The following is a 21,663-nucleotide window of genomic DNA, read 5'->3' on the forward strand; positions in this document are numbered from 1 at the left end:
GAAAAAGGCAAAAAGAAACCACTACATAAAACACAACCTGTGACATATTGCTTTGATTCGCTTTTGGCCGCGTTTGTGCCACTAACTTGTGCAAACCATGTCAGACCGCGAAGGACACTCGGGAGCTGGACCGTCGGATGAAGATCTCTCGCTGCCGAAGGCAACGGTCGCAAAGATGATCAGTGGTATGTCTCAGAAGCATGTAGTTCATTTTCCGACCTCTTGAACTGTTATTCGCTCCCTGTTACCTGACTCCCAGAACTACTACCAGCTGAAGTCACATGTGCGAAGGAGACGCGAGATCTAGTCATAGAGTGTTGTGTAGGTGAACATCGTCAATGATCTTCATGTGCCTCGTTAGGGCTCACATTTGGTAGAATTTATTCACTTGATCTCGTCGGAGGCCAACGAGATATGTGAGCAAGAATCCAAGAAAACAATAGCACCGGAGCATATCATCGCGGCACTGAAAGTATGTTTATGATTGATCTCTATCCTCCGCTGACTTCGCTATAGCGGCTAGGCTTCGATTCCTTTACAACTGAAGTTGAAGATGTCTTGAAAGATCACAAGCAGCAACAAAAGGTGTGTGAAGTTCATACTGTCACCCTAGCGTATGATGGAATTCGTTTCAGGACCGGGAGAAGAAGGCAGACAAGATAAAAGATTCGGGTTTAACGCCAGAGGAACTTATGGCAAAGCAAGAAGAGCTTTTTGCTGCAAGTCGTGCAAGATTCGCTCAACCGCAGGGGCAGCAACAGCCATCTGCTGAAACTTAGGTATTGAAGCCGATAGCGGACACTCATGGTACCTGCAATTCGTATTATTGTTGTATCGGACGCTGTACATCAGTACTTCTAATGATTTTTATTTTATATCTCTGTCTTGTCGCTGTCGCAGAGCTTCAAGGCGTCTATGCGGAGAGTCTTGGTTCCATTCTTCCACTCCATTGGAACCCACTGTAAGGTGTGGAAGACCAAGCTGTTGAACCGTGAAAGAGGCTGACACCGAAGCATATAGTGCTGCTAGAATGCGTGAACGACGGCCTAATTAGCTGTGCGTCGACATTATGAGTACGCTAACTCACCTTCATAGACATTTCCGTTTGTGATGGACAATGCCGCAGCGAACCCGCCAAGAAAAGAGTTGCCAGCACCTAGTTTTCTATCAGTATGATCACGGCCATGCAATATTTGCCCAAAGAATCACCTGTGACATCGACCACCATCAAGTTGTCGATATCCTCAGCGGAACTCCAGAATGCGTCGACCCATCGCCCTTTCTTGTCAGAGGTCATAACGTATGCACCGAGGGCACCACTGCGTATTATAACGCTTCCACTATTTTCTTTACCCACACCCATCTTCAAAAACTCTGATGCAGCATTTTCTACAGCAGATTTCGTAACAATCAACGGAAGAGAAAGCAGGCTCAGGGCCTCTTCAGCATTTGGACTAGTGTCCGGACTCCGCGTGAGCAGAAGACACTGATGCCGACTTTGTTTTCCCTACCTGAGGATTGTGATTTGTGGGAGGACTGCTTTCAGCGAAGGTAACTCCTCGGGAATACATCTATCCTGCTTTATATTCGATCATTAATTGTGAGACAGAAGGTTGCACGAACAGGTATGGGTTCGAATATTGTGGTCGGGTTCCATTCTTCAACCTCTTGGATCTCTGATACTATTTGAAGCGCGCGCGTGGGTGAACAAATGAAATGAACCGAAGCAGGACGTGTAAGCCGCGTTCTTTCCAAGTCGCGAGGCGTCAGTCTGATCCGCGGAGTGATGTATTCAAAACTGTTGTCATATGGGAATGTTAGATACGGTGGCGATAGATGTATGAAATAGCAACGCAACCCTCGAAATTGTCCTTTGTACGAATTCCTTGACCGAGTAGTAAGGCGATTTGTGTCGTCACGAAAGTGCCATATGTCGGAACCGTATGTCAGCAACCGATTCTGCACGTCCTGAGGGAAATCGTTTCCTCGATCGATGATCATTCCAAGGGTATCAGGAGGCAACCTGCAATAAAATCGATATGTTCACAAATTCAAGTCACAACCCTTTAATGCTGACCAGATGCGAGCACCGATAATAGCATAGGTTCCTCCACCTCCGATCTATTATGATACATGATGTGAGGATCAGCAGCAGTTGAATCTGTAACTAGCTTCCCTGGGGTGCTACCGTCTTTCCGGTAGGTTTCCCTTGCTCGTCTGCAAAGGAAAATTCATCAATGATAAACATCCCAAAGGTCACAAATTGAATCGTCATCTCTGGAATAGTACGAAGTATGAAACAAATTTAAACCCACAGCAAGCCTGTGTTACTGTTGCTAACCCTGCCGGTTGCTTCCGGGCATGGTGTTACCGCGGCGTCTCCACTGATATTGGTGTCTGCAACTGGATAAGTGTCTAGTAATCTATACCACTCATGCAAGTTTGGAATGTCTTATACGACCCGCTCGAATTCCCCGATTCCGTGCGTGCCATGTCGTTCACGTCGCATTTCACGTCACCGTTCTGATCACCTCATACGTCCGATTAGCTTTATCATACCGCATTGCCCCTAGTGGATCAGACAGCGCAGAGCAAGATCACAAAGTTTTATCGCCGCGAAGATGCTTGTCGTACGTATGCAACTCAGCAGGTTATATATTAGCACTGCCCACACTGACGCCTGATCTTTCATCCAAGGATCGCTCATTGGCAATCTTCTTCCCAGAGTTTTGCTCCAGAAGCGTGGCGTGGACAAAGATGACATGACTTTTGCAACCACTGATACGGGGAAGCCATACTGTGTATGTCTTTGCAAGATAATTCACCTTCATCTTGTATTGATTCTTTTGCCCTAGACAACTCCTGGAGTAGATCCTCCATTGGCTTTCAATGTTACTCATGATGAAGGCGTCATCGCCATGGCGTTTGGAACGGGCGACTTGGGACCTCCGGCATTCAACATAGGAGTTGATGTCATGAAACTCAAAATTCCTCCGCGGACTACTTTTACTGAATTCGTTGACATCGTCGACAGTCAGGTGAAACGTCCGTGCTTCGTATCTTCGGGCTGCACTCATTCCCTCGCCTTATTACCGAAAGCTCACGACTCGAGAAAAGAATTTAATTCTTGCTGATGTCACTGAGGAAGAGGCGATTCGCAGGTTTTACTGCATATGGACCTTGAAAGAGGCTTATACCAAGGCTCTCGGGATTGGCCTCGGCTTTGATTTCAGAAGGATAGAATATGATGTTGTGGAGGAGAAAGTGTCCGTCGATGGAGAACCTGTGAGAGGATGGCAGTTCTTGAAATTTGAACTGCCACAATGTGGACATAATTATGTCGGCTTCGCCGCAAAGTTCGTTGGAGGGCGGGGAACAAGCATATCAGAACTGAGTGAAGGGTGTCTCGTTTGCTATGATGCTGTATCATTTGTTAACCGTGCGATCGAAGAAATGAGCTAGACAACTAGACATCTGTATCATATTAGGGATGTACTGGGAATAAATGCTATGTGTTAGACTACTACGTAAATTGACTTTGGGGTGACGGAAATAAGTCTGCTGGCGATATATTATGCTCTAGAACTATACGACTAAGTAGATCAATACGCAAGGAATATTTCTGAACCAAAAAGCAGGTCATCCTCTGGATGGTTCCTAATTTGAAGGGGCGCTGATTGCCAAACCCTCTTTGTGCCGTCATTTTGCTTTGCCTCAGAGCCCCAGTGCATCCCGGAGAGCTCGAATGCGCTGAGCTCTGTGAAGGACGTCAGAATGCCGGCCACCTGCTCATAAAATTCCTGTACCATGGAAATTAATGTTCCTGAGCGCTGCAAATGAAAAACCATGACGACTTACGGCAGTGGGAACCATGAAGATGCCCTTGGTTGACATCACTCGTAAATAGACTAAGTGAGGCACATGCCTGTGCAGTGTTTCCAAGAAGGGCACAGGAGGTAAATTTGTAACAGCTCCCAGAATGACTACAGGAACAGTCGAGCGGGCAAGGAGAGGAATATCATCCTCCAAAAGACCGCCGTTCAGATGGATGCTCTTCACTGGACGGCCGGGAACAATTAATTCGGCTGTCCGGGATGAGCCAATGAACTGTTCCAGTTGGGGAATAGAAGTTGGAGCAAGGTAAGGGGGTGGGGACTCTCGCGTCAACGCGGTAGGGATAGAATCCACCTCAAGCTCAAGAAGCGACGGTGTCCTATCAAGGAACCGGGCGACGTTTTCATCGAAAGAAAAGGAGCAGGTGAAGTGAAGCAAGTGCGGGAAGTGGATGCGACTAGAGGCGTCCTTCAACACCCAGCTCACACTCGAATCCACGAGGAGAGTGAGAGAGGTTAACTCTGACATATTAAGAATTGCTTTAGCAAGTTGGCGATAATAGGCGAAGAAGACGGGAGCAAGCGAATCTATAGCGATGTAAAAGGACCGCACGGAACGCGCGATATGCGGTTTCTTCGCAAGAGTGTCAATGACACATAAGTTTTGCGACCAGGCGGAAGCCGATACACTACAGTAGAGGACGCGTTGTGCGACTGGACAGAGAGTGGAGCATGTTTGAGCAAGAGCAGCGAGAGAAGAGCAAGAAAGATGCTGCGCAATGCTATCGAGGAGCTCTACTGGTAGGCTGTGCACGGACATGGGTGTTTGATACAACCCGAGCTGAACGCGGGACCTCTTATAAAGGTGAGCCTCGGGCGCGCAGGCACTGGATGTCTATAAAATATTATTTTTGAGTGATTGCCGTCGTGTGAAGGGAAAAGGGATGTAAGCGAATTGAACTAGTAAGATCTAGACTGAGAAAGTCCATGGATAGAGACCCGGGATGACATTGAGATGTAAGCTTAGATTTGATTGAAATTACTTAAAAATAAAGGGAAACGAGGTTGTGGGTGCCAGGCTGCCAGCAAGCATAAGCACGGAAAATTATCTTTACCGTTAATTATGTAATAATCCGCGAACTTAGCATAAAACAGTCATCGCAGTGAGCTCCAACGTGAACTAATTGCTAACATTCCGTAGTTACTGGCATCATGCGCAGTCTAAGAGGACTTTCGATCGTGTCACCATTCACGAAACAAGTTTTAGATTTCAGACCCTCCTCGAAGTCGCACTATTTTCGAACTGCTCCATTATCATCGAATGCAAAGAGGCACGTTCATACGCGAGGCTCGGCTTGTTCTGGTCAGCAAAATAACGCGTTCCTCACGCGATTCTCCCATTTTCAACGTTATACTAACTCGTGTGTCATTAACAGCCCCATATCCAAAACGGACTCATACGTGTGGTGAGCTCACTCCCGCGCACGCTGGCATCCACGTCACGTTGACTGGTTGGTTACTCCCTGAGCGGTGATTACCTTTTACATATGTTCTCCTCTCAATTTGCTTACTTTTTCTAAATAAAGCAAAGTGTCAAAGACAATGTCCTTCTTTCCCATCAAAGATTCTTCTGGAACAACCCAATTGGTCTTACGCAAGGGGCATGCGAATGCTCATCTGACCGCGTTGTCCGAACTTCCTGTAGAGTCGATCATTGCGATCGAGGGTGAAGTCCTCGTAAGACCAGAGCTATCTCGCCGTAATGTCAGTGGAGCCTCTTTTCTCACAAGCTGTCACCGTTCTAGACGCTCATCCAAAGTATCATCAAGGAAGGCACAGGACAGATTGAGGTCCAAGTAAATAACTTTACTCTCCTCAATCCTGCGCATCGTAACATGCCATTCATACCGTCGGACAATCAGACATTGGTATGCGGGGTGACGCGGAGTTCTTCCACTATTAATGAGATCAATAATAGGTCAATGAAGACCTTAGAGCACGTTTTCGATATCTTGATCTTCGCAGGACTGCTCTTGCGGACAATATCAGAAAAAGAAGCCAAGTTTCTCGAATAATTCGCGATACTCTGCATGACGATGGTGCGTGCTCTTGATATCCGTCAAATGTCCTAAGATCACAGTCATTTCTAGGCTTTCTTGAAGTGGAGACTCCACTGCTTTTGAAGTCAACGCCAGAAGGTGCAAGAGAGTTTTTGGTTCCGTCCCGCGTCGGCCAATCATCTGCACAGCATGATGGAAAACAAACCCCCCTATTCTACGCTCTTCCGCAGTCTCCACAGCAGCCAAAACAGCTGCTTATCTGTTCTGGGGCTGTTGACAAGTATTTTCAAATAGCCAAGTGCTTCCGCGATGAAGATGGTCGGAAGGACAGACAACCCGAGTTCACGCAAATCGACCTAGAAATGGCATTTGTCTCGTGGGGTGTGGATTCAAATATTTTCTCATCTAATACATGGCGAATTGGAGGCCACGAGGTTCGCGTCGTAATCGAAAAGCTTGTTCGACGCATATGGCAGAAAGTCGAAGAAATCACACTTCCGAGCTCGTTCCGGGTGATCACCTACAACGAAGCAATGGCACGTGTAAGCTAGCAATTCACCGATCGAGGGACATTGTAATTTGGTCATATTAATGATCGTTTAGTATGGTTCAGACAAACCCGACACTCGGATCGATCTGGAGGTTGTGTAGGCTGCTTGTGCACTGAATAATGCTTACACTGCCTATACCAGATTCAGGACATTACGCCCTCGCTACCAATTCACGCTCGTGCATCGTTTGAAGACCTCGGGGACATTCTTGAGGCGATCATTCTTCGTCCATCTGAGAACTCCTCGTTCTTACGGGCAAGTCAAGAATGCGACTACGAGAACGAACCAAATATCGTCAGTCATCACCTCTTGATCAATATCGATAATTTCACATGATCAGTTTATAGAGCCGCTCTGTGATCGCCGATAGTAATTTGTTAAATTGGTTGTGTGATAACCGGTCTATCAATCTGAGGCTGAGCAGCGAGGAGCATGCCCTTTTGAATAAGACGTTAGGAGTCAGTAGCGGCGATACCATATGGCTATCTCGTCGTCGCAAAATCCCCGAGGTGTGCCTCTACTATCTCCGGTGCTTCCAAGTTATGTTTACATGTGGATAGGGCGGGTCCACTGCTCTGGGTCGCCTCCGAACACGAATATCTGAGTTGGCATATGCCCGCGGTATGTGCTGTCTACTATTGTAGCGGAGAGGCATTCATGCCATTCGTAGGTGATTACGTACCTCCCACGATTCCTCACTTCCTATGGGTTACCGAGTTTCCACTATTCACTCGCGCCGATCCTGACAAGGAGTTTTTGGCTCGTGGGCGATGGAGCAGCACACATCACCCTTTCACAGCGCCGATGTGGCAAGATATAGAAGCCATGTACGCAGGCCGTATCGATCAGGTTCGTGCTAATCCGTTTTGACAGAGTCCTTCGTGCCAGGAGCTTATCCTTAGTCTCAACCTTACTTTCAGGTTCGGGGACAACATTACGACCTAGTTCTGAATGGCGTTGAGATTGGTGGAGGCTCGGTTAGGGTACACGATGCTGCGATGCAAGAGTACATCTTTTCCCAGGTTTTACAGGTTCGGTTCTCTGTCTCGCCCCTGTGGCGTGTTATACTTTGTCCCGACTCATGTATTTTTTTTTAGCTGAGTGATGCCGAGAAGTCGTCGTTTGATCATCTATTACATGCTCTCAAATGCGGTGCACCCCCTCATGGCGGAATTGCTCTCGGTAGACCAATCAAATTTATTGTAACGTACGCACTAAAAGCTGACAAAAAGCTCCGATCTAGGTTTTGATCGCCTGATGGCTATCCTTTGCAGGACGTCAACCATCCGAGATGTCATCGCTTTCCCAAAAACTGGCGCAGGCACAGATCCACTTTTCAGGAGTCCGGCGGCCATCAACGAAGAGGTGCTATATCAATATGGTGTCCGACCCACACGATGTTGAGGCATGTCCCGGTGCTTTTCGGAGAATCTAATCAGATGATTACCATAACTAACGACCACATCCGTGAAAAAGGTATCAATGTCCTCGTCAGCTGCTTGTGCACTACATAAACGATCATATCTTATCGTAAACACAAGCAATAAAAATTATAATACGCAATTACTAAACATGTGTGAATTGTGGTGTTTCATCTGACTGTGGGTGGGAAATGTGACTGAGGTCAGATTCCCCAACGTCACTCTGAGTAGAATGTTTTATCGTCGAATCGACTAACGTGGACTGAACTGGAGTGGCATCATCCGTAATGGAAGTATATGGTGATGCGCCATAAGTAAATGACTCCCAACTCGTATCAGGTTCGAGAGTCCCTCCATGTATATCCGGCGGTGAAGTCTGGCATTCTGAAGGAGGTGCATCGATAGGGTCACTCGAATGACGAACGTGTGTCTCGTCAATTACTGAAAGAACACTCCGAAGTTTAGACTCCGCCTTCCGTGCGTGATGTGTAGTGCTCGGCGGATGCGACTGACGACGCTTAAGTTGGCTGGAGGGTGATGCCGACCGAGTAGGAGTTGAGGAAGGAGAGACAGAATCAGCCCATTCCGAAGTTGTGGCAAAGAAGCCCCCATTTGGAGCCCAAGAATTATTAATGATCGCTGGAGGTACGTCAGGATTTGGGGGTGGTGGTGTCATAGCTAATGGGCTCGGCGAGGGCGAGGGTGCATTAGCCATTACGGCCAGCGGAGGAAGAATGGTGAAGATCTGGTCCTCCGCCTGTGGAGGTCCATACGAGTCAAAAGGGTCTGGAACGGACTGGAGCATCGCTTCCAAGATAGAATCCGATCTACAAGGCGGGGATAGGCTTTGAGTGATAGTCAATTTCAGGGTTTTAATGACTCACGCCTTATTTGTGAACCTGTCAAACACATCCATAGTCGAGCGAACGGCTACGCAGACCTGGAGGCGAATAGGTCAGCATTTTACGAAGGTGTGATGATTTGTCAATACGCATACCTTGCCTTGTACCACGTCCCAGACTTCTTCCTCGTGCTCCATTATTTCTTGGTAATGTTGTGCCTTGAGACCATCCAGGTCATCCACTTGGCGCTGAAGGACCGCAAGGGCTTCACGGAAGCTTTGCAAGTCTGAATAGGTACAGACGTCACTCAAGACCCGAGAAGACCGGAAGAAGGGACCCACTTCTTTGCTTTTTATTCATGTTACTCAACTCCGTTTGGCGAATTATTTCACTCTTTTCGCGAAGAGCCTTCTCATACGATGCGGAGCGCTCCTGTGACAATGATATGTGAAAGGGTCCGACATGAGGCTGCGGAGAAACTGCGTACGTTTACGATCGTTCGGTATGTGTCCAAATGTTGCCGCAATGGTTTCTCGAAGCTCTTGTCAAGTGTCTCCGCCTATTCAAAAGCGTAAGAATTGAAGTAAGGAAGAACAAGGGTAATTCGTACAAGGACATGCCAATGGTTACCGATGAGATGATGAAGTCCTGAGGCGGCCTGTAGTCTTGTGCCTGTTTCGTACGTAGGTCCCTTCAAACTGGATGAATGAGCTCCATTTTCCCATTTTTAATATCGACAGTCTAGCATACCCTGAACATTTCTCCAAAGCATCTGCAAATGCAAAAGTCACTTTCGACATATGGAGTAAAGCAGCACGATAATTTGCGCTTGCATTCATGAGCTGCGCAGAAACCCATCATGTATTAGACTCTTCCGAACTTCGACGACGTGTTGAGAAGGAACGCACATCGTCATAAGACTGCAAGCTAACTTTGAGGTTGGCCCGAGTAATGATCTTCTCAGGACCGTCTGCACCAAAATTCATTGCAGAAGCGTGTGTCGCGTCTGAAAACGTGGGTGAGGGAGGACCAGGAGAGGACGTGCGCTTCGGCGATATGGTAAGGCTACGCATGGAACGATGTTCTCGAGGCATGCTGGAACAATGAGGCTAGTCAAACTGCCTGTACGTGATGCAGTGCGGTTGAGAATGAAGTCCCCTTAGTATGCGACGCTCCCCGATTGGGCAACGTTGGGCGGCTAGCGGCAAACTTGATATCTTTCGTCGCCTGACTGAATATACAGTACCAGACGTTATGGGCGTTGCTCACGGAAATAAAAAGTCACAGCTCAAGTGACAACTCCACTGATGAAATACTAAGTTCGGGTATGAAAGAACAAGTTAATGTAACGGTGTATACAACGAAATTCAGTATTAATAGCATCAACCCGTCTGCTCCATCCTGTATCCATGGGTCACCGCCTGGACTTCCTTTCTGATCGGGAAAAATGAGCGACAATGTGCAATTTGCACAGGGTCCAACCACAGTCAAATTCGTAGACATATCTCCCAGACGGTAATCTGGTGAGCAGGAGTGAATACTGAAATTTAGAAATACCAGGGGAAATCAGCCACGAAGCAAGCTGAGATTGTAACATACCTACCATGTTCAGGCCTTCACACCCGCAGAGATAGCAGTCATCTTCCCTGGCGCGTCTCTGAGGAAGAATAATTTGGCCCTTCGTTGTCGTCTTCCCTCCTTTCCACCTCCGCCGCCAGCTCTCTGCAAAATTTTGATATCCTTCACATGTGGCGAGTTCACAAAGAACTGCATCTCCACGCCTGTCCGTTGTATGACATTCCGCAGGGTAAAGGATGTGTCAGGGCCCCGCCGTCGTATGGACAGCAGAACCCCGGAGAAAGTAGTGGGTGCATGCTCGAGGCTGACTGACAGTACCGAACCAGGAAGAAGTCGGTCCGGATGTCTTCTGGCAAACCATGTAGCAAGCCATTTTTGTTTTGCAGGATGCGGGAGATTTTTTTGCAAATAAGCCATTATGCCCTTCCCTTGTCGCAAAGCCTCCACCTGGGAAGCAGGTATTTCTGGCGGTGGCGGCGGAAGTATGACAGCTTTAGAGAAAGGATATGCCGCAGTATTGCTCGACAAATGCCTAATGAATGTTCTACATGATTTTGAGAACATGGTGACAGGCGCAAGTGATTCGAGTTCTGTTCAAGTGATAGACTATGGCCGGCAAACGCCGAGCCAGTGTCCCGCATAGTAATTATCGACAATTGCATTGTAGAGCAAGCAGTGTATGTATGAAAATAATACATAACGAGAAAACAAGATATAGAGCGTAACAAACGTCGATTCGTAAGTCGCACAGCCTGATTTCCAAAGTGCACGCAGGGACAGAGGACAGCTGACATACAGGATACGAAGGGCCGCGCACGCGCTGTGCGCGTCAAGGTCCTCAGTTTTGTAATTAGTATCCGCGCCCGCGCCCTCTGTAGTCTTCACTTAGCTTGATGTATGGATGCATTGTGGAAAGCTTACCTGCCGCGTGCTCTATAGGGGCTGTACCCGTACCCGCCACGGTGACCACCTCGATATCCACCGCGGTAACCACCTCCCCGCCCTCTCCCCCGGTTGAACCCAGGAACATTAGTCCGCTTTGTAGTTACCTGTAAATGTGTTAATTAGATGGCATAATGATGCTCAGAAAGCGTCACAAGCACTTTTATTAATCGTCCGCGGAATAGGGAATTATCCATAGCTAATGCTGCATCTATGTGTTCAAGCTCGGCGAATTCGACGTAGGCAAACCTGTGAGAGAAGAAATAAGACGAACTGAGTGCTACAAAAAAACCTACATACCCTTTAGGGTGTCCGGTAAACTTGTCACAAAGAATAGTTACACGATTGATCGTCCCGCAAGCCTGGAAGTGCGCTTGGATCTCTTCAGGGGTTGCCCCATAGTCCACCTAGATAGAAAGAACAGCATGAGCAAAGTCATTACCATGGTAGAAAGCGCAGATAGTCGCTCGCACATTACCAACAAATACGCTCCGGCCGTCGGCGATGGACTTGTCTTCCTCAGTCTCCATCGGAATACCTTGGTCCGCCTCGCCAGCAGATCCCCCATTTGCTGACTCTGCAGCTGCCTGCAACTCCCTCAATTTTTTTGCTTCGCGTTCCATTTCTTCGACCCGTTGCTTCATGAGCTGAATTTCCTAGTGCACAAATTCTAAAACGATGAGGTTTAAGAGATGAAGAAGCGAACCTTTGATTCAAATTCGTCGCCATCATCGATTATAGGGTCCACACCCTCCGTAGTGGGTGTTTGCGTCGCGTCAATATCGGCCATGACAATAGTACTTGTGACAAGGACGAAAGTTTCATGGCTACTAACACGCCGTGCCAAATACGGGCAAACAAATTTGATGCCTGCCGAGGTCCATAGTACCAACTACTACTAGCCAAGCACTTGAGTATTCAATTGTACTACAATTCCCAAAATACATTTGTGGACGCTCGTGAGTTTTTCTTGTGGTACACATATTATTAGTCTTTATGCTCACTTGTTCCCATTGCTAGTGCCCACTGTGACTATTGCTCCGATTCTTTGAAACTTTCGCGGCCGGGGTGCCCACGCAAAAGCCGAGATGATTCACTATACTTCCTTCAGCGCCCCATATACCTCTACATGAAGAAATAATTCTTCAGGCGATGAGATCGAATGTTTCAGGCAGTCTGGAAAGCGAGCCGTGCATCCCGGTGCAATGCCACGAAGATACCTCGCTCTGATGGCGTGCATTAGCGTTAAGGCAGCTACCGCCTCGCTCGATGCTGTTCCCCCACCGCAGCTACGTGTCCTGCGCCTCTCACATGTCTTGTCATAGATTAAAGTTCTCGTCCTTGGGGTACCTGCATGGCTTATCGCGATTCACTGTCATTACTTTACCACGTAAGGTGAGCGATATGGCATCTCTTTATGTGGGTAGGCTCTGCAAGGAAGCTATATTATCCTCATCTTCTCCAGTCAGTTTAGAATCCGTTTGAGGTGGCGCTCTGCCTGCTTTATGAGCGTCATGCGCCCACGAGATGAACTTTCTACTCAAATACTTTCTAAGATGCGATGCTACACATGAACGTCTCTGTCATTGATGTGAGATATTGATATTTTCACACAGGAGACACGTTGCCTCGTCCTACGGGTGATATGTACATGATGACGCAAGCCCAGGGTGATCAAATTTGTGAGTGCCTTGTCTGCCATTGATGTTGTCGATATGAATTTTTTTTCTATCAAAATAAATTATTTTATCACCTTCCATTCTCTTTGTGTGGGACAGCTACATTGTTTAAAAGTTTCCGCAGGACGACGGGACGAGTCGGGAAGGGTTCCTCGTGCACGATTCTCATAAACCCCTTAATGAATATCAGATTGGATCGCAGTATACGCCGACTGAATTCGTGACGTCGCAACCGAGTCACCGTCGGATAGCTGCGCCTCGTGCAACATTCGGGCATGACATGCCATTCGGCAGGTTGCAGCACTGCCAGTGGTTTAACTATTACCTCATGTCCATATGGAATTGGGAGGTGTCCAATTGGAAGCACCGCTCTTTTGGGCAGTTTGGAGTTGTAACCGGGATGTTGAGGTAAGCTCAACTGCATACGACAGTATCGGGAGTCTGGCCAAAAGTTTATGGCATGTCCCAACCCTGCGCTGGTTTAACTTTAAAGATGCGGCACGCCATGGGGACCATTTCAGATATATTGGATTACGGTGACTCGACGGGGACCTTGTGAAAGGCAGGTAAGTATGTACATGGTGCGTATCTGGTTCGTTTGACTCCTTCCGGGTCTGTCTGCTTCCTTCCGCAGTCGAACTGGTCGTATATAGTATGTAGTATATACTATAATTAAAACGAGGTCCTGACAGTCTCCACAGATAGGATTGTACACTGGAATCAGAATGGAAGAGTTTTTGTAGTAATCCTTCTTCTGATGGAGTGACTGACTTGTACTAGTAAGTGATCGGAAATCAGCAATAACGTGTTGCAGATCCCCCATGACACGAGCAACTCCACAATGTTCCTTATTTCATGAGTCCGTTGACGCTGAACAAAAGCCTCAAACTTGAAAGGCTCTATGCACAAAAGCTATTAACGTGTATGCTGTCGACCAGACGAATTGCTCGGGTATCCAATGTGTAAGCGACTTTGAACACTCGTAAAGTAGTAAATCGAGATTGCATGGTTCACGGCATGTGAGCACATAGGAGCACGTTCACGTTCGTTGCGAAGTCGAAGCTTGACAGGGCAGAATGCAAGTCGATCATGATGTGAAGGTATATGCGAGCGTGAAATTGGAAGCCTAACAGGCGCTGGCTCGAGTTGAGAAGGCACATCAAGATTCAATATTGCACCCACGATAGGCTCGGGGACACCGGTCTCGTTAAGACTTGACAACAGATGAGTTGTGTCTCCACATGCACATGGTTGCACAGCGTCAAGTCATATGTTGCACGTGGTTGGCAAGACGAGCCAAGAACAATGTTGAAGATACCGAATATGGTAAGTGAAGGGTCGAGATGTCGTACGAATACACTTGCAGTAGAATTCACAGCATGTAGCGATAGCAAGCAGACCTTGACTAACAAGCCACGTCTGCGAGGCTAAGATCTTACGTCGAATTGATCGGTGAACTCAAATAGTCGAGAAGGATGGAGTAGCAGAAGCATAGTGTGATCACCTGAGGCGACGATACCACAGCTGGGGTCCAATCACGTATCTCAACATTTGTCCGAACTATAGGCGGATGTGCTCTTCACAGATTCTGAGGAAGTTCCGGCTCCGACAGCTAAGGCGAACGCTGGCTAGAAGCTCTAGTCAAATGTAAGAGGCGAGCGTAAACCTCAAATGCGACCGTAGTTTCGGAAGTATGCGGCGAGTCGCACTTATGAAAAGTGTTGTTTGGCATAGTGCTGTAGTTGTAACTGGTCCAGGACGACCTTATATTTATATTGAATATTATCCGAAAGCCTGGAATGTGTGACATTTTCGAGGAAGAGTGGACGCAATATCGAATCCACTCTCAACCCTGTCGAGCCAGATATTCGGGAGAAAATCTGTAGAGGACGAACGTATAGGGTATGACAGAATTCTGCCTAGAAACCAGATTGTGAAGAGCAGAAAATATTAAACTTTAGACGTACGCAACGAGAATGGGTTAGCCCATCATTCTTGTACTTCGTCCCCTTCCATTGCTCCTCACGTCACGTATAGTCGATCATTTACCATAGACAATTGAATAATGATGTTTGTTCTCGGGGAGAATTACTTTCCGGACCACTGACGAGCTCTTCCAGAAGAAAATTTATCCCGAAGAGACATTACTTGCGCTAGAACATGTCATAATTGCATGGCGCAACATGGTCCTGCATGGTACCTTAATGGACCTGAGAGCGTTTGAATATGGATCAGGTCCATAACCGAGATATGTTGCCGGATGCGAGATGGAATTATAACATACGAGGCACAGAATTGCTGGAAATGATTCCATTTCAAGTTTCCAAAGGTTTTCACCCGTAATGAGACGATCGGAGGATAAGAACTTGAACCCCAAGAAATGTTCAAGAGCTGTAAGAAGTCCTGTGTCATCGATTAACAGTCAATTAGTAAGTTGAGCAATGCCTTTACTCGCTCGGAAACGTATAGACATAATGAATAAACTCAACTCAAATTAGTGCTATTAAGCGTGCCGTCTCCAACGGATTCGGGTTCAAAGACGTCCCGAGAAGACTTGGGAGAAAGTTATGGATGTGGTCGGTCCACAGGAAAACTTTCTGACTCGATTCTTCATTTCCGAGAACAGGATGTATAAAGAGAACCAAGCCTCATCAGAGTAGTAGCCAAGAATTCCGCTCCGAACCTACTCCCGACCTGTGTCTTGTCTTGTGTGCAAGCCTCCACGGTGAGTCCTCGTTTCAGTCTGACGTATACACTGCAACGAAGTCATTGTGCTTCGGCCGTCCTAGCAGCACAGCCTAGTATGAATCAACTTAGTCATCCGTGGCATCGGCCCGACCCGTCTACCACCTTCCGAAGATATCTTGCGGCCGTCCGACCACAAGGGCAATTGCTGGCAGTACACCACCACCACGCTTCTCCTGAGCGTATGGTACATCACGACGATTTTTACTCAATGACACACCAATCAAAGAAGAAACGCATCGAGGATGATCCTCTTCCCACCGATGCTGGCGCAAAACCAATACAGCTTCAGCGGCGCAGAGTCTGGAGGGCATGTGAAAGTTGTAGGCAAGTCGATCGAGCTCTACATTCTCATATCTATTCCCCAACAAGAACTAATCGCGCCGATCGCAGACGTAAGAAAATCAAGTGTGACGGTTGTGAGCCCACTTGCTCTCAGTGCCAGTCGTCTGGATCGCAGTGCACTTGGCTTCAGACAAAGGACAGAGCGGCTTTAAGCAGACAGTAGATATTCCTATATCGTCAATTCCTCCCTTGAACTCATCGTCTTAATAGCTATGTCCAGGAACTTGAAGCGCGTCTCTTGCATATGGAGTCGCTGTTCTCTCAGATTACCCCTGTGCTTGAACAACTGGGTCCATCCTTGAATTTGCCTGGGGTTGCTGGAACCTCAATTGGAGGCAGTGAAGGCTTTCCGGCTTCTACTGTGCTCCAAGCATTGTCATCCAAGGCTGTTGCAGACACTCGCAGCAACGTCTCTACCCCAGAATCCTCCTCAATCAAAGTGGAAGATGATGTCTCCGAAAGTCTCGGACAGCTTGCACTAGACGAGCACGGCCACATGCGCTGGATAGGTGGCTCTTCCACAATGTCTCTCATACAATCATTCCGTACTCTCACGACATCTCCGCTCCATCGAGTCTCCCCAATGGAAGAAGACCCACGCGCGCCTGGCCCTAGTGTAAATAAACTTTATTTCCCAGCCTCTGTCTTCTTTGGGAAGGTTCATGCTCTCCCAGGCCCAGAAGAGGTCGAATACCCGGACGAGGACCTCTGCGATAAGCTGGTAAGTACATATTCTTGGTTTATCGGTCCTATCTAACCACATCGCATCAAGGTGGAAACCTATTTCGAGCGTCTTCATTTTCTGATGCCTATTCTCGATAAACCCTCGTTCATGCCGAGATACAAACAATTAATGGCTAAGCGTGACGACATTGATTTTATTCAAGCAGAAGCTTCGTTTATCTCCGTGGTCTTCGCAGTGTTCGCCTGTGCGGCACACCTAGTCAACGATCCCCGTCTGACTTGCGAAAATCCAGATGATGGCGGCACGGGGATGATTTACTATGAGAGGTACGCCTCTGGCCGTCATGGAAACTTGACGCTCTCCCTAACGATAAACCCCGCTAGAGCTCTTATATTGCACTATATCAGTCACGCATCTATTCAGGTGTCTCACGTCCAGTGTTTCATTCTCATGTCTTCGTTCCTGTGTTCGGTCAACTGTCTTCCGCAGGCCTGGCTACTCGTGGGACAAGCAGTGCGAACTGCTCAAGACTTGGGTTTACACGTAAGCACCGCTCATTTTTGCTGTCCGAGTTGATTAATTAATTCTTGCTGTAGCGATCCCCGCGCCGTCTCGCGATCTCCACCACTGACAAAGAAACACGCCGAAAAATATGGTGGAGCGTGTACTGCTTGGATCGCATGCTTGCTCTCGCTCTCGGCCGTCCACTTGGTATCGAAGACTCTGACTGTGATGTCGAGATACCTGTTGCGGTCGACGATGAGAACTTAGCAGATTATTTTTCTGGAGTTACCCTCCCGCAAAAATATCCGTCGCTCATGACTGGCGCTATCGCTTTGACAACCCTGTACCAAATTGCGGGACGGGTTCTGCGGCAGGTCTATGCTATCGATAAGTGTAAAGATGTGCTCGATCAAGAGAGACGCTCAGAACTCCAGGGTTCTGTAGAGGAGCTCGACGAGGAGCTAAACAAGTGGTGCGACGATCTTCCTCCGACGTTCCGGAACGAGGCGGTCACAGACAAACACGTCTCCATGGGCGCAGTACTTTGCAGTCATTATTATTCCGTACTGACCACGCTACATCGCAATTTTTTGCCTGTCAAGCGTGACCAGCCTATACTACCCAAGTCCACTGCCAGGGCTGTTTCATCTGCCCGCTCCTGCATACGACTAGCACCATCTATCAGCAATGTCGTTCCACCATCGCATCACCTTGCCTTCTTCATCCAGCATCTTTTCAGCTCCGCTGTCATTGTCCTTCTTTATGCCATGCACTGCACTGACGCTAGAGCTGCTGCTGCTGCTATGGATGAGGCCAAGAGTTGTTTGACGGCACTCGAGTCCTGGGAAGGACATTGGCCCGGGGCTCGCAAATGCAAGGAGCTTCTCGCGGAGTTGACAAACACCGCGGAGGAAGCGATCAGGAAAGACAATGGCGATACTAGGCAGGCTCAGATGATGCCCATGCCACCACCTGTCGCACCTGCTATGCTTGAACGAAGGCGATCGCTTGTGTCGTCACCTGGCCAAATTCCGACGGTCAATAGGCCTATCAAGAGCAAACCACGCAAGATCAGCAGATCCCGAGATCCTGTTTCTACTCGACGCCCGATGACTTCACCTCCCTATCGTGTTGAATGTAAGCAGGCATAAGCTGTCTGATGCCTTTGGCTGACATGACGGACTACAGCCCAACGCAACAGGTCTACATCTCGTAAGCGAGGCCACGACGAGAGCGAAGGACTTGCAGGTCCAAGCTTGAGTTATCAAGGTGCCTTCTCCACCCCACAACCTTCGAAACCAAGCCCCCACAGCTCTCCAGCCTCTGTGAACCTCCCCTCGCCGTCCATGTCCACACTCGAGAGCCCGCAACAGCAAGAGGGCCCAAATGTCATACCGTATAGTTATTCTGGACCTCCTCTCTCTCCTCTGCATGTATCGTCACCATATGATTATGGCATGCACCATAGTCCCCTCGTCTCTTCGAGCACACACCAATGGGACTCTAGCACAGTCGAACCTCGCGGAACTGATTTGTATCCATCTCCTTCGCATAGTAATTCTCTCCCATTTGGCAATTTTGACCCGCAATCCAATACGGACACTCCATGGTACTCTTCAGATCAAGGCTACTCGGGTCTTTCAACTACCCCACCCACCGCTTCGTTCGCAGCCCCTGGACTACCGTTCCTGGGGCTTGATTATATTCGCAACTACAATTCGCATGGTTACTCAGTAGGTGGTGAACCAGACTCTCTCTGGCAGACTTTTGATGCTGGCGCATTTGGGTTGGATCCTGAGTTGCCCTTCACCCTTGGTGATGCTTCATCAGAGCTACTCGCAGGCCAACACTCCTCGCCCTAGTTCATTTACAGGACTTCTCGCTGTGGTGTTTTCTTAGTCGACAATGTACTTCTACGATTTTTTCTTCTACGTTCTTCACTTCCTCAATTGCTTGGGAATATCCGGTTCTCTCACTGAATGATATCCATATGTACGCACACCCTTCACAGTTTTGTTTGATTGACGACACTGTTACTGAAGAGTACGCCATTTTACGCGCTCAGAACTTACTCACTACTATAATAATTTCCGGGCCTTCTATGACCCAGTACTGCAATAGTAAATTTAGCTTGATCGATGAGTCGATGAGATCAGTGTCACAGTAGTGCCACCTGCCGACTAAATCGGCTTCGGATCCGGCTCGGGTATTATGTAGTTTCCCGTTAGTCCGGGTATTAGCCGGCCCGCGCTTAAACAAGCAGTGCGTTCTTATGTCACGTTGCCCGCACACTCTCAACTATCACGCAATGGCTCCCCACCCAGTGGTGGAACTAACCTCAGAAGCATCCTGGAATCTCGTACGATTTATGATATCCGTTTCATAACGAAAGACTCATGTCGCACAGATCGAGGACAGGTTCACACCCTATGGGAAAGAAACGCTCGCAAAACTCGTATATTTCCTTCAGGTATGTATGATCCCCGCAGTACTGCGCATTCGACAAGCTTACCATATTGTACAGGATGAAATTCTCCCATCCGTGAAGCTCGCACATGCGCAGCTCCCCAAAGACCCTGTGCAGCGATGGAAGACGGTGATTCCCGTAATTGAAGAGCTCAAAGTGAAAGCCCGTAAGCTCGGGCTATGGAACCTCTTCCTGAGCAAGACGCATTATCCCGAACACGGCGTTCCGCTGACCAATGTCGAAGTGCGTTATTTTTTGCTCTGCATTAGTAATATTTGACGATCGGGTTAGTATGCGGTTATGGCTGAGATTCTCGGACGCGGGGGACACTTGGCTTCCGAGGCTGTCAACTGCTCGGCCCCTGATACCGGGAACATGGGTATGTGCAGGGTTTTCTGCTACTACTACCCTGCATTACCTGAACGCACGTGAAGAGGTCATCGCGCGGTATGGATCTCCGGAACAGCAAAAGAAGTGGCTTGTTCCTTTACTGAATGGCGAGATTCGGTCTGCTTTTGCGATGACTGAGCGGTTTGGTTCGTGTTTTCTTTTTGTGCGGCTTTCAGGTAACTGACCGTGCATGACGTTCGCAGTGTCTTCCTCGGACGCTCGCAATATCAAAACATCTATCAAGAGGGAAGGAGATGAGATTGTTATAAATGGTCACAAGTGGTGCGTGTACAAGTCTTTTAGAGACTGACGTCATTCAGAGCGTCATTTGGGCAGGTGGATATCGGGAGCGGGCGACCCGCGTACCAAACTTCACCTCGTCATGGGAAAGAGCGACCCAGACAATGCGAACGTGTACCAGCAACAAAGTGTGGTCATAGTGCCGGCAGACGCGCCCGGAGTAAAGATCATTCGGCCCATGGAAATATTTGGGTACGATGACGCACCTGAGGGACACTGTGAGGTCATATATGAAAATGTCAGGGTGCCTGTGGGCAACTTGGTGCTAGGCTGGGGACGAGGATTTGAGGTAAATGACGTTTCCGGCGTATGGCTCTTGCATTTTGCATTTGGCTTATGGTGTATTGGAGATAATTCAAGGCCGCTTAGGGTATGCAGGGCCGAGCTTTGTTGCCAAGCTCCACTCAAGTCTGACCTACTGATAGTCCAGGACGTATTCACCATTGTATGCGCTCGATAGGCGCAGCATCGCGGGCTCTGGACCTTATGATTGAGCGCGTCACAGACCCTACTCGAAACACTTTTGACAAATTTCTTTACCAACATGGCGAGTGACCAATTCTTCGCCATGAAGATTCTAGAAGCTCAGACGACCTCGCTTGTGATTCAGGTACGGTGGTGGCTGAAATTGCGCGGTCGCGGGCTGAGATTGAGTCTGCACGTCTTCTTGTCATGAGCGCAGCACTTCAAGTGAGTGCCTGTGTTAGTTGTCGTGGTGCTAAGATATGACGTGTCTTGAAGATTGACAAGCAACGAGCCAAGGGTGCGTTGAAGGAAATTGGCATTGCCAAGGCACGGCTTCTCGATTCGCTCTTCCAGTCTATGATGCAATTTATTCTATAGTTTGTCGTGCCTGCGATGGCCTGCGGAGTGGTTGATCGGGCTATGCAAGCATATGGTGCCGAGGGTTTGAGCCAGGACCAAGAACTCGCGAGCATGTTTGCTCAACTGCGGACACTGCGGTTGGCGGATGTGCGTCTTCTGTTCCTGCATCGTTGTGTACTTGTGATTAACGGGTTTTTACAGGGACCTGATGAAGTATGTTTGCATGACTTAAACAGTAATTATCTTACCCTGTGTATTAGGTTCACATCCAACAGGTCGGGCAGCGTGAGTTGAAGCGTGCACCGGGACTGCATAAGCGCGCTGCGGAACTGAAAGAAAAGGAGTTTGCTGTACTGTCTAAGGCTGGTATCAAGGCTCATCTGTGAGGACCGCGGAATGTATGACCTAGATATTTTGTATACGGGCCGGTACGCGTTATGGCGCGATTTATTTTATGTACAAATGAGGAAGACGTCATTGACTCGATTTAGGAAGC

The 21,663-nt window shown here is 48.2% G+C and overlaps 10 protein-coding genes across 10 annotated transcripts; 6 read left to right on the forward strand and 4 right to left on the reverse strand.

Annotated features, from left to right (window-relative positions):
* Nucleotides 1-12: 12 nt before the first annotated feature.
* On the forward strand, nt 13-881 carry F5147DRAFT_667613 (TATA binding protein-associated phosphoprotein). The gene is made up of 5 exons (XM_041435277.1): nt 13-185; nt 260-325; nt 378-472; nt 517-585; nt 636-881. The coding sequence occupies exons 1-5, from the start codon at nt 98-100 to the stop codon at nt 777-779; spliced, it is 462 nt and encodes a 153-aa protein (XP_041299069.1). The 5' UTR covers nt 13-97; the 3' UTR covers nt 780-881.
* F5147DRAFT_750388 (Ribokinase-like protein) lies at nt 868-2,295 on the reverse strand (the record flags this gene model as incomplete). Its single annotated transcript, XM_041440158.1, has 8 exons — nt 2,177-2,295; nt 2,078-2,121; nt 1,859-2,023; nt 1,624-1,798; nt 1,512-1,576; nt 1,210-1,454; nt 1,088-1,156; nt 868-1,025 (listed from the first exon to the last, which is right to left on the reverse strand). Exons 1-8 carry the CDS (start codon nt 2,273-2,275, stop codon nt 868-870), a joined length of 1,020 nt encoding a protein of 339 aa, XP_041299070.1. The 5' UTR covers nt 2,276-2,295.
* On the forward strand, nt 2,296-3,539 carry F5147DRAFT_667622 (uncharacterized protein). The gene is made up of 5 exons (XM_041435278.1): nt 2,296-2,482; nt 2,549-2,630; nt 2,698-2,801; nt 2,856-3,038; nt 3,100-3,539. The coding sequence occupies exons 1-5, from the start codon at nt 2,435-2,437 to the stop codon at nt 3,460-3,462; spliced, it is 780 nt and encodes a 259-aa protein (XP_041299071.1). The 5' UTR covers nt 2,296-2,434; the 3' UTR covers nt 3,463-3,539.
* On the reverse strand, nt 3,540-4,898 carry F5147DRAFT_667623 (uncharacterized protein). The gene is made up of 2 exons (XM_041435279.1): nt 3,859-4,898; nt 3,540-3,800 (listed from the first exon to the last, which is right to left on the reverse strand). The coding sequence occupies exons 1-2, from the start codon at nt 4,651-4,653 to the stop codon at nt 3,603-3,605; spliced, it is 993 nt and encodes a 330-aa protein (XP_041299072.1). The 5' UTR covers nt 4,654-4,898; the 3' UTR covers nt 3,540-3,602.
* Nucleotides 4,899-5,154: 256 nt separating this feature from the next.
* On the forward strand, nt 5,155-7,848 carry F5147DRAFT_564861 (tRNA synthetases class II-domain-containing protein; the record flags this gene model as incomplete). The annotated part of the gene is made up of 13 exons (XM_041430735.1): nt 5,155-5,363; nt 5,420-5,597; nt 5,663-5,761; nt 5,812-5,932; nt 5,984-6,435; nt 6,497-6,535; nt 6,586-6,738; nt 6,792-6,953; nt 7,005-7,065; nt 7,115-7,293; nt 7,365-7,475; nt 7,542-7,626; nt 7,688-7,848. 13 exons carry the CDS (start codon nt 5,155-5,157, stop codon nt 7,846-7,848), a joined length of 2,010 nt encoding a protein of 669 aa, XP_041299073.1.
* Nucleotides 7,849-8,010: 162 nt separating this feature from the next.
* F5147DRAFT_767714 (uncharacterized protein) lies at nt 8,011-9,801 on the reverse strand (the record flags this gene model as incomplete). Its single annotated transcript, XM_041440903.1, has 8 exons — nt 8,011-8,692; nt 8,750-8,805; nt 8,863-8,993; nt 9,049-9,139; nt 9,195-9,266; nt 9,318-9,405; nt 9,458-9,549; nt 9,616-9,801. 8 exons carry the CDS (start codon nt 9,799-9,801, stop codon nt 8,011-8,013), a joined length of 1,398 nt encoding a protein of 465 aa, XP_041299074.1.
* Nucleotides 9,802-10,315: 514 nt separating this feature from the next.
* On the reverse strand, nt 10,316-12,017 carry F5147DRAFT_648060 (uncharacterized protein; the record flags this gene model as incomplete). Its single annotated transcript, XM_041433255.1, has 6 exons — nt 10,316-10,829; nt 11,207-11,334; nt 11,389-11,476; nt 11,528-11,634; nt 11,701-11,883; nt 11,934-12,017. 6 exons carry the CDS (start codon nt 12,015-12,017, stop codon nt 10,316-10,318), a joined length of 1,104 nt encoding a protein of 367 aa, XP_041299075.1.
* Nucleotides 12,018-12,131: 114 nt separating this feature from the next.
* F5147DRAFT_757368 (uncharacterized protein) lies at nt 12,132-13,649 on the forward strand (the record flags this gene model as incomplete). Its single annotated transcript, XM_041440375.1, has 9 exons — nt 12,132-12,186; nt 12,248-12,622; nt 12,655-12,691; nt 12,844-12,909; nt 13,022-13,053; nt 13,109-13,314; nt 13,400-13,472; nt 13,541-13,558; nt 13,608-13,649. Exons 2-9 carry the CDS (start codon nt 12,497-12,499, stop codon nt 13,647-13,649), a joined length of 600 nt encoding a protein of 199 aa, XP_041299076.1. The 5' UTR covers nt 12,132-12,186; nt 12,248-12,496.
* Nucleotides 13,650-15,579: 1,930 nt separating this feature from the next.
* On the forward strand, nt 15,580-19,364 carry F5147DRAFT_667660 (fungal-specific transcription factor domain-containing protein). Its single transcript, XM_041435280.1, has 8 exons — nt 15,580-15,631; nt 15,696-15,978; nt 16,045-16,155; nt 16,207-16,717; nt 16,769-17,007; nt 17,065-17,224; nt 17,278-18,322; nt 18,374-19,364. The coding sequence occupies exons 2-8, from the start codon at nt 15,710-15,712 to the stop codon at nt 19,045-19,047; spliced, it is 3,009 nt and encodes a 1,002-aa protein (XP_041299077.1). The 5' UTR covers nt 15,580-15,631; nt 15,696-15,709; the 3' UTR covers nt 19,048-19,364.
* An 87-nt stretch (nt 19,365-19,451) lies between these two features.
* F5147DRAFT_667669 (acyl-CoA dehydrogenase/oxidase) lies at nt 19,452-21,657 on the forward strand. Its single transcript, XM_041435281.1, has 14 exons — nt 19,452-19,544; nt 19,593-19,655; nt 19,710-19,895; nt 19,944-20,031; nt 20,087-20,188; nt 20,246-20,324; nt 20,379-20,631; nt 20,693-20,712; nt 20,768-20,889; nt 20,953-21,032; nt 21,084-21,134; nt 21,186-21,314; nt 21,369-21,380; nt 21,428-21,657. The coding sequence occupies exons 1-14, from the start codon at nt 19,458-19,460 to the stop codon at nt 21,551-21,553; spliced, it is 1,398 nt and encodes a 465-aa protein (XP_041299078.1). The 5' UTR covers nt 19,452-19,457; the 3' UTR covers nt 21,554-21,657.
* The last annotated feature ends 6 nt before the right edge of the window (nt 21,658-21,663 follow it).

This window comes from Suillus discolor (assembly GCF_016758755.1).
Source record: "Suillus discolor strain FC423 chromosome Unknown F5147scaffold_3, whole genome shotgun sequence".
In the NCBI taxonomy this organism is placed as follows: Eukaryota; Fungi; Basidiomycota; class Agaricomycetes; order Boletales; family Suillaceae; genus Suillus; species Suillus discolor.

Excerpts from the sequence above, each read along its gene's own strand:
- F5147DRAFT_667622 (XM_041435278.1), top strand. The coding sequence starts at position 2,435 with ATGCAAGTTTGGAATGTCTTATACGACCCGCTCGAATTCCCCGATTCC. Across the intron at positions 2,483-2,548 it reads CGCTCGAATTCCCCGATTCC|CTTTATCATACCGCATTGCC; the intron begins GTGCGTGCCATG and ends ACGTCCGATTAG. Across the intron at positions 3,039-3,099 it reads TTGACATCGTCGACAGTCAG|CTCACGACTCGAGAAAAGAA; the intron begins GTGAAACGTCCG and ends TATTACCGAAAG.
- F5147DRAFT_667669 (XM_041435281.1), top strand. The coding sequence starts at position 19,458 with ATGTCACGTTGCCCGCACACTCTCAACTATCACGCAATGGCTCCCCAC. Across the intron at positions 20,189-20,245 it reads TGCGATGACTGAGCGGTTTG|TGTCTTCCTCGGACGCTCGC; the intron begins GTTCGTGTTTTC and ends TGACGTTCGCAG. Across the intron at positions 20,890-20,952 it reads CAAATTTCTTTACCAACATG|GTACGGTGGTGGCTGAAATT; the intron begins GCGAGTGACCAA and ends CTTGTGATTCAG.
- F5147DRAFT_667660 (XM_041435280.1), top strand. The coding sequence starts at position 15,710 with ATGAATCAACTTAGTCATCCGTGGCATCGGCCCGACCCGTCTACCACC. Across the intron at positions 16,156-16,206 it reads AGAGCGGCTTTAAGCAGACA|CTATGTCCAGGAACTTGAAG; the intron begins GTAGATATTCCT and ends TCGTCTTAATAG. Across the intron at positions 17,008-17,064 it reads GGGATGATTTACTATGAGAG|AGCTCTTATATTGCACTATA; the intron begins GTACGCCTCTGG and ends AAACCCCGCTAG.
- F5147DRAFT_667623 (XM_041435279.1), bottom strand. The coding sequence starts at position 4,653 with ATGTCCGTGCACAGCCTACCAGTAGAGCTCCTCGATAGCATTGCGCAG. Across the intron at positions 3,801-3,858 it reads TCTTCATGGTTCCCACTGCC|GAATTTTATGAGCAGGTGGC; the intron begins GTAAGTCGTCAT and ends TCCATGGTACAG.
- F5147DRAFT_667613 (XM_041435277.1), top strand. The coding sequence starts at position 98 with ATGTCAGACCGCGAAGGACACTCGGGAGCTGGACCGTCGGATGAAGAT. Across the intron at positions 326-377 it reads AGTCATAGAGTGTTGTGTAG|AATTTATTCACTTGATCTCG; the intron begins GTGAACATCGTC and ends CACATTTGGTAG. Across the intron at positions 586-635 it reads ATCACAAGCAGCAACAAAAG|GACCGGGAGAAGAAGGCAGA; the intron begins GTGTGTGAAGTT and ends AATTCGTTTCAG.